Here is a 10,428-nt window from a genome sequence, read left to right on the forward strand (position 1 = left end):
TGATGAAACTTCCCACAGTTGTAAATAAACACATGGCCTATAGTTTGGTGAAATAAAATGTATAGGTCCGTGTGCTTATTTTTGAGATATTTGACCATGATTAAAGGGAAAAGGACATTTCACGCTAACTATAAGACATTATTTTGATTATTTTAACGTGTCATATGTTTTAATATCATATTTTAATGTTAGAAATATAGCAACAGTGCTATTTTAATAAATTTACTCACAGATTTCAATTAATTCAGAAAATGATTTTCATTTCCGTACGCCGAATCCAGGCTTTATTCTACGTTTTCCGGATAAATGACGTTACGCCATCACTTCCGGTTTATCAAACGTGCAGAACTACCTTAAGTCAAACTTCAAAGAATACTTTGTGATCTATATCCTCCTTTTTATTAAGTAATTTGTATACCTCTTTCATATCATCACGAAACCTTCAATAAGCAAGGGTTGGAATTTTCAGTATTTTTAGACGTTGTTCATATGGTAAATGTCTCACATCCTTAACTAGCTTAGTAGCACGTTTCTGAACTGATTCAATAGCATTTATGTCCTTTTGAAATGAGGATGCCAAATAATGTTTCCATATTCAAGGTGCAGTCTTATTAAACTTCTGTATAATTTACGGAAGGTTTTAACTGTAACATGAAGAAATGTTCTTCTCACCAATCCAGCAATTTTATTACCCTTGTTTATACAATCACTTATGTGCTGCCTAAATTTCAGTTCTGTATCAAAAGTAATACCAAGGTCTCGTTCTTTTTTTTTCATTTTTAATACCACTTCTGACATTATTATCAGTAAGTTGTAGTCAAAATTATGGAATGATATTTAGGTAAATATTACACAATGCCTGCTGACTGTTACAATTTACTCACTGACACTCCCATTGTGCTTACTGGTATAGTAATCATGCATGCTGGCACCTTAAACACGCATGTTGATGATGATATCACGCTTGTTGACAATGATACCATGCTTGCTGACAGTGATACCATGCCTGCTGGAAGTTACAACTTCTTTGCTGCTTAGACCCTGATGTCTATATCATAATTTCATTTGGCAAAATGACAGTGCCGTGTAGCGTATTCGAATATTTCAACATGCCGGGACTGTATATAAGCAACATTGCACAGTTACAATGCTCACAGAAAAAAATACACGATGTGACCACACAATGTGAAAGATGCAATCAGCCACTAAGCAAGTTGAAAGTAAGCATAATGCAAAGTGCAACATTGCACGTCACATTTTGATACCAGGGGGCGCAAGTTCGTAGTTTTCACAAAAGGTAACGGGAATATCCGGCCTATAACGAATTTTAATTAGCTCTTGGCTAAACCATTTGCTATCAGCTATGTCCCTTTGTTTCAATTACTCACAATTGCTGCAAGAAAATCAGCTTTACAGGTAAATTTTATGTAATTTTTGTACGCTTTGACGATTTGACACAATTCAATTTGCTGATTGCATCTTTCATATTGTGTGGTCACATCGTGTATTTTTTTCTGTGAGCATTGTAACTGTGCAATGTTGCTTATATACAGTCCCGGCATGTTGAAATATTCCAATACGCTACACGGCACTGTCATTTTGCCAAATGAAATTATGATATAGACATCGGGGTCTAAGCAGCAAAGAAGTTGTAACTTCCAGCACGCATGGTATCACTGTCAGCAAGCATGGTATCATTGTCAACAAGCGTGATATCATCATCAACATGCGTGTTAAAGGTGCCAGCATGCATGATTACTATACCAGTAAGCACAATGGGAGTGTCAGTGAGTAAATTGTAACAGTCAGCAGGCATTGTGTAATATTTACCTTAATATCATTCCATACAAAATAATTCGCCATTCAGATTGTTTTATATTTGTGACGGGCAATTTAAACGTCAAAACTTTGAAGAACCAAAATAACGGAAGATGAATCACAGTGCGCATATTTGCGTGTAGGGATACAGTATACGTTAATTGTGTCCAGTACATACATATATATTTCTTCTTTATTTCAGTCTCATCAGTGTACATACGTTTAAATCACCAGAAAATTCATAATTTTGGATATTATTTGATAACTTTGGCATAAATCAATGAAATTGCTTCAACTATTTTGGTCTTTCGAGTGTTTGACGCAAGTGGTGATATTGCCCATATGAAAAAATTATCTCAATATTTCCTAGGATCGCGTCAAATTAGTTGGACTACAGTAAGTTGATAAGTAGTGTTAGGATTATTGTTCCCATAATGGAGAGTTGTACATTTATTTACATTAAATTTCAGCAGCCAAGTAATATTGAAGTATCACTCATGTACATAACTGTTGCATGGTTCGCTTTTTCAGCTACTTTACACAGAAATGACATATTTCAAAGAATAAGAACAAAATGACACAAAATAATATTATTTCCTTTTAGGATAAGCACTGTGTATTTCCATTTTATAACGCAGAAAATATTTTTTAAAACGTGCGAACATTCCTGAGGACGAATCCGGATAAGGAAGCAAATGTTTCTCATTTTGCTAATACCATGAACAGTTACTTACCACGCAGCCATTCTGCCACTTGATCAGCAGTCCATCTCTCAAACTGGATGTTGGCAGCCATCTTCTGGTTGTCAAGAAGCATTTTAGACGCAAATATTTACTAATTTATTCCAATTTGACGGGCATCTGTCATTTTTTGACGGTGAGCCGTTTTTTTTAATAATCGTAATAATTGAACGCAAAAACAATATGAGCCGTGCCATGGGAAAACCAACATAGTGGGTGTGCGACCAGCATGGATCCAGACCAGCCTGCGCATCCGCGCAGTCTGGTCAGGATCCATGCTGTTCGCTAACAGTTTCTCCAATTCCAATAGGCTTTAAAAGCGAACAGCATGGAGCCTGACCAGACTGCGCGGATGCGCAGGCTGGTCTGGATCCATGCTGGTCGCACACCCACTATGTTGGTTTTCCCATGGCACGGCTCATATCTTAATTGAGCTAATCTGAGCTTTTTACATGCATCACAGCTTAAAATCTTTTAAGTCGTTCCCTTGCTTTTTGACCAAAAAATCTTTTTTTTTATTTCTTCTGTTTGATCCAAAGATTCCGTAACAGGACGGCTTTTTTTTTGCAAGATCCGGATGTGACAGGAAAGGCCGTACCGGCGACAGTAACCATCAGAACAAATCAACACCCTTTACAATATTTACAAATTTATTTACATAAGATGATTATTAACAATGAATAGATATGAAAAGAAAAAAAAACTGATTATAAGAAAGAAAAAAAAAAGTTCAGTATCTCTAGATACAAAAGTTCTTATAGTCCATTCTAATCTGACGTGACACAGGTCTTTAATGTAATTGTGAACTTTAAGTAGCACAAACAAAACATAGCTTCTAAATTCAAAATACAGTCCCTTTAAACCGTGAATACGTTGATTCCGTGTTGGCTCCCTATGGTGGTAGGTGATTGCATCCCTGAGCTGACTTCAGAGGATAACAAAAATCATCGTCTTTGCGGTTTACGGCACAACCATGGGACGTAAGCTCTGCGCTGGGAATATCACATCCAGGCGAGTGAAGACAAGTGAACCTCGGGCATTGTACTTCCGGGTTATGACATCACCAGGAAAAATCGTCTGGCGGAAGAAGCTAAAATATATAACATATGGTAAGCACCATAGCAAAACAAATAAGTCAGGGCATAAAACTGCTCCTTTGGGTACACCATACCTCCGTAGGCTCCCATAAATAATACGTGCTACTTATACAAAACATATGTGCTACTAAGTTCAAACGTCACATGATTAAAATACGTCACTTATTACTTCCATATTACAAAGATTACTTACTTAAAAGACTAAAGTTAAAGTATGAAAAAGATATGAAAAGTATATGATGAAACATTATAGATACGGACATGATAAACTGCAGCTATTATTTACAACTACAAATTAACAAAATTCAATATAAATCAAACGTTATATCATAGTTGGCATCCATATAATATCAAATGCCATACACTACAACGGACATTAATTAGATGTGCTATAGACTGGCACACAATTACAAATTACAATAATATATTACATACATGGTACTAGACTTGCCATATAGATTTATACATAACAATACAATGCAGTAATGGCGTTCCATAATTAACAAAAATGTTTGACATAAGTTTTTGAAACAAAGTACTTTAAAAATATCATGTTACAAATTTCAGTACAAATTTTACATCTTATATAAACGAAACATTTAGACTCCTCTTTCTAAATAATTTACAAAAGTCTGAAAATTTTAATAAATCATCCTGACATACCGAAACTAGCTAAAATCATATGCCGAAAAGTAAATGTTACAGAATTCTGTAGAATGAACAAAAATTTACCAAATAAAAATCGTAATGCAAAAATCATACAAAAATCTAACAAATAAATTTCTTACCTCGATCGAGCATAAATTTCTAGCAAGAAAATAATTCAGACATAGATTCGTCTATAAAGTCGTAAGGTGGTGTGCGCAAGGCATATCTAGTCCAGTCTATTTAAAGGGTAATGTTCCGCCAAATACTAAATTTCATGGGATTCACGGCTAAGCCGTGGACTCTTACTATTTCTATTTTCACGGGATTCACGATATAGCCGGGGAATCTAACTACTTTGGCGCGAATTTAAATTGACAATTTGAGGCCCATTATAGTGGTTTTGGGGATAAAAACATAAATTACTGAAGTTTATAAAATATCAACTTTCTTATTACTGAACAGAATTTAATGAAATTTACATGGAAATTTAAGTTATGAAATACAGAAAAACATGAGAGGTATTTCATGCGTGAAATCTGACATTTACCTCAATAACTCAAAAATTTACAAAAAGATGATGCAATACCTGCATTTACAATACATATAAAATAAGGCCCGTATGTCAATTTGTGACACCGGAGATAATCTGTAAATCATTCTAAAGGTCTCCGAGTGTGGTTAGAGGATCTTTAAAAATATGTCAATGATGTTAATATTAAATAATACATTTTTTCTTACTGAAAATCAGTGTTGTTTTTACGCTTACTAAGGTATCCTGATGGATAAGAAACGTTCATGATTAAACTCGAGTCTTGCATAATATAACCATGCAAACCCTTCTTGTCAGAAAAATAAGATGCTACAGTGCTTTAGTGTATAGCGGATTTAAGGGTACAGAGGATAGGTTGATAATATTTGCATTTAGACATAGATTATTGAATAAATTTCCATCTTATCTTTTTACTGGTTTGCAGACATACACACTTACATAGATCTACATTTCAAAAGTTTGCTTGTTGTTTTATTTTTCACATGTCATCATACGAAAATCAAAGCTATCCTGTACCGACTAAATCAGTATGTAGGTAAAAACATCATTGAATGAAAAGTATTAGGTAGAAATTTAAAACGTTTAATATATTTTTAAAAGAGTATAGGGGCCTTCGCATTATTACTCTAATATATATAGTAAAAAATCTTGATTAGTACATTTAGCCTAGGTGTGGTTTTGATAATTAATGAAAGCTATCCTGTACACACTAAATCAGTGCGTATGTGAAAAAAAAATGCCAAGGAAAGAAGAAACCGAGGATTTTTTAATTAAAAGCTGAGTGTTTTGGAACTCATACTAATGAGACATACGTACGTCATTATCCTTGTGAAATACAGGAAAACACCTTTTCAGTCTTGGAAATGTAAGAAGGAAAAAATTGTTAGCTATCCGCACAAGTATACTATATGATCAAAACTAAGAATTCATTTATATTAACACACTACCACCTAATAAGATTGTAAGACCAAACAAGTGCTCTACACTCCAGCCAACCAACACATATCCAGCCAAAATTGGACCGATATCATTTTTATAACGAACAGATCTAAGAGATCGGTAGTACTTAGTCGGACCATCTGATATCTTGTGGGCTACATTTCGATCCAATATTGAACAGTTATCACTTTAATCGTCTATCCGTTATTGATTGACATTTTTGTATACCATTATAACAAATCAATTTCCTTGAACGGTTTTTGGCAAAAAATATCGCCTATTATGTGGAGCAAAATGTTTCCGTCGAGATTTTAGTCCGAAGATTGAAATCTGCATGCCGATGACGGCTTACATTTTTTTGCCCCACCTCCAACGCAAACCTTTAAATGCGTTAAAATTGTAATAGTAATGAACTTTCATATTCTTTATTCTTATTTCTTGAAATCTTACAAACTCACTTTTTAACCCCCACGCATGGCCAGAATGTATCAGTAATTGAACGAGGCCATTATCGTAAAAGAAAAAGAAGAACTCTTGATCAGTTATGATTTTGCATGCGTAATAATATGCAAAAGAAGCGATATGTTGATACTTTGCAGAATTATCATTTTATCGTGGTGAAAGATGTGATTCTCCGCAATATTGTAACGTTGTAGCAAGGTTATGACTCTGACGGCATCTGACCAACATTCCATCTTTGCTGTTTTTGACATGTTTAAAAAGTTAAACATATATAAATGGTAAGGAACTGACTGAGCGCGATGCATGGATTTGCAAGAAGTCCCAATGTTGTTTATACCCGTATAATGCTAAAAATAACATTTTTGTGTTAAATACCGTCAGAGTAATCTCAAAACACATGCAAAATATTAACACAAAACTGATTTTTGCAGTGTTTAGAATTAACACAAAACTGATTTTTACAGTGTTTAGGATTAATACAAAACTGATTTTTTAAGTGGTTACAGAGAATAACTGTCACATCAACACATTTAACTTGCTCTTGCGGTAAATCTAACAACCAGCACTTCATGTTCATTGAACAATAAATAATACACAGTTTCAATGAGGCTGTTATATCTGATCGAAATTACATGACGGAGCTGTGAAATGTCATCGAAACACTTGTCTTACTGTCAAAGTGCAACGGAGATACCATCAAATGAAGTTTTGTCTCGTAAATTGAAAATTGGTAAAATTTAGGTACACTGAATATTTAAATACAGTCCCGCGGCAAATGTAAACAACAGAGGTGACAGTCTGTTACCCAGCATGCAAAAGGTTGTCCACTTCCTGTGCGCAGATGAGAGGCAATAAGGGATTGGACATAATTAAGTTAATCGGGTATTGCCGACAGGTGTTTGTCGGTAATCAAGCGGCAAAAATCGTCTTATTTCGACATAAAAATTGAGGGTTTTGTGTTCTTAGAGAAGTTGAAAGAATGGGTGTGCAAATCATTCTGTAGTTATTTGTAGGACAGCTACCAATTGCCACATGCATTTGATACTATCTATGTTTTTATAGAAGTCACAGCATAAGCCGAAGTATGAGAATATTTTATCTTTCCCATGTCACATTTTCTTTATACCGTATCGTGAAAATTTAGGAACACTGTGATTAAAGAATCGCTTGAATCACATTATTACCTGGTATTATATACTTATGAAGAGTTCAGACTCTGCTTACATGACCCTGTTTTAATATATCTAAATGTTTCAAATTGCCGTTAGTAATATAAAACACAGTATTACATTATAACAGATTGTAAATACAGACAACATTGGCGTCAAAAGTATAACTGTGTACTCGCAGCTTGCAAGTTGCTGGTCCAATGCTAAAGAACCTGGTGAGTACATGATTATGAAGCGGGGATACAAATGAGCTGAACACCTTGATAAACCTGTTGATTCAAGCCTTGAATGGCAAAGGCTGACCCAAAAGGATTATAACTTTGCTCATTAATTGACAGTTTAAAGGAACAGAACAGAACAGAACAGAACAGATCTTTTATTTGATAAACACAGATTACAAAACATACATTCTGTAATAACATGTGAACAAATATACATATATATATACACAAAGGTGGATACAGATCAATGTGGATGTGGGGATGGTGATCACACATTTTAAATCAGCAGAAATGAATGTCTATGTTAAATCAATTTAGAAGTCCTTTAGTAATACATAATTTTCTAAAGATATTAATGGGTCAGTGCACTTACTTTTCAGCTGCTATTTATAATTTTTGTTACAGGTAGGCAAAAAGAGAACTTTCCTTGAAACAGATCATAACAAAATAAACTTCAATTTGTTATTCCTCATCGTCATTAATCAACTAAAAAATTTTTTTTGTTTCTTAAAACTATGTACAATATTTTAAATGAAATATGATCGCAATGCACATCTTTTTATAGCTTATTTTAGAGACTAACTTAAACCGAGTAGAAACTTCTCATTATATAAAATTAACGTGACAAAATATATAAACTTACTTTGTTTCTGGAGCTATATTCTGAATTAAATGCCATGTTTAACAGACATTTATTTTTAAAAAAAAAAGAACTTCCAGATTTTCAGTGGTAGTACACATTTCTACTGTAACATCTGTTTTAAAGCTGCTCGCCCTCAGTTTGGTCGAAAAAATTTAATTTCTCAAAAGCAACATTTAAGTAACAAGAATATAAAATGAAAATGTATAATCAACAAAATAAGCGAAAATCTACGTAGCGTTTTTAGAAAATGGCTAATGAAAACAAGTTTACGGATTCACAGCACTATATGGCTATATTGAAAAATAATAAACCGTTTGCAACGCTTTACTTTTCCTACATAACCATATAGAGCGGTAAATCCATAAACCTTTGTGCGGGCGAGCAGCTTTAAACCTAATACACAGTACTGCTCATACACACAAACGCGTTAAAGAAGTAGTTGTTCAAACCTGGGAAGAAGTTTATATCATTGCTCCAGTTTAAACCATGTATTCGGATTTAATATATCTATAAATAATATTTTAATGAAAATATCCTAAAATTGTTAATGTCTGTTTATATGCGAGCACTCTTGTGAGGAGTGTATTGCCATTTCTCTCTCTCGTAGATTTGCGAGAGAACTGGAATATATAGACAAGCAGTGTCGACGGTTAAATATAACTCTGCGGTACATTTAATAGAAGAATTTTCTTTATATTTTTTTTTTAGAAGAAAATATAATAAAATTTACAAATCTTTTTTAAAATATTGACAGTAATAAGGTTGAGAGTCGTTGTAATATGTAAACTGACATACTTGAAAGTTTGTTTTGTTGTTGTTGTTGTTGTTTTTGACCGCTGTCGGAACAGATTGCTTTGTTTCAAATACGTGTCTTATCTCATATTGACAGAATTGCATATAATTACAAATTCGAAAAGTATCAGTCATAGCATAAAAATGGAATATTCTTGTTCTTCAAGCTTCAGCATTTACATAGTCTAATCCCACACTGTTGTAGATCGAAGCTAAACTGTTTTAAACAATATCCACTGCCATATTTGCATTTGTTACAATATTACAAATATCGGCACAGAAGACTGAGTAGGACGGATTTTTTTAACTATCTGTAATTCCAACGGTAACAAATTAAAAAAAAGTACGACGTACACGTTCTGGTTTATCCATGTGGTATGGGACATAAATTTCTCAAGCTGTAGTATTAAAAAAAAAACAGATTGGGAAAGAATATATTTTCAGATATAAAGTTTGGACTGTAACAACATTTTGTATATATTTGGAAAACATCATAAAGATTTGTTATATCAAGCATCTGAAGAAGTAATCACCACAGATATATACACACATACGGTGATTTTTGTGTAAAATTGAAACATCTCGTAAATGAATTTTAAAAAAAGTTTCAGCATACCGTTTACAGAGACTAGTTTTTAGTTTAAATGCAAAAATAAAGATGATGACTGGACGGAAATTGCAAATTCACACATTGTTATCATGTGCATACCAATTATAATTATGGAAGCATTTAAGATCTTATGATAAGAATATGCAAATCGGTTAGATTTTATCACTGAAATTTAAAATTAAATACTCTAAATTACTATCAATAGATGTATTTTTTATCTCCACTTTATCTTAAATATTTGATCGTTTTTATTAAGAATGTGTTAATATCATTAATGCGTATGATTTCCCCAGAAATATTTTTATCACTAAAATACCATGATTCTACGAGTTAGATGTAATAAGTTATTATATACAGTCACCTTGTGCCGGTGCACTATTTATTTATTCATCTATTCAAATTCTGCATTTCAATTTGTTTTAAACAGAATAGTAGGGGCCTCCGTGGCCTAGTGATTAAGGTCACTGACTTCAAATCACCTGCCCCTCATCGATGTGGGTTCGAGCCTCACTCGGAACGTTGAATTCTTTCATGTGAGTAAGCTCTCCAGCTGGCTTACGGAAGGCCGGTAGTTCTTCCCAGGTGCCCGCTCGTGATGAAATTTAAGTATGACCTATAATTGTGTCGGTGAGACGTTAGTTTAACCCAACAGACAGAATAGTAATCATGGCAGAAGAAATGTGGGCTTAGAGAAAACTTTTTTTTTACAACTTAATCCTAAATGTTACTACCTTAAGAA

The 10,428-nt window shown here is 33.6% G+C and overlaps 1 protein-coding gene across 3 annotated transcripts in view; it reads right to left on the reverse strand.

Moving 5' to 3' along the window:
• LOC123552635 (CNK3/IPCEF1 fusion protein-like) overlaps positions 1 to 2,708 on the reverse strand; it is an 85,125-nt gene extending 82,417 nt beyond the window's left edge. For all 3 annotated transcript variants that reach the window (XR_008370469.1, XM_053540280.1, XM_053540279.1), the window contains exon 1: positions 2,553 to 2,708. Coding sequence is in view for 2 of the 3 variants with exons in the window: in XM_053540280.1 (XP_053396255.1) it covers positions 2,553 to 2,634 (82 nt within the window). In the remaining variant the exon portion in view is untranslated. The remainder of the gene's footprint in view (positions 1 to 2,552) is intronic.
• Positions 2,709 to 10,428: the final 7,720 nt, after the last annotated feature.

This window comes from Mercenaria mercenaria, chromosome 4, assembly GCF_021730395.1.
Source record: "Mercenaria mercenaria strain notata chromosome 4, MADL_Memer_1, whole genome shotgun sequence".
NCBI lineage: Eukaryota > Metazoa > Mollusca > Bivalvia > Venerida > Veneridae > Mercenaria > Mercenaria mercenaria.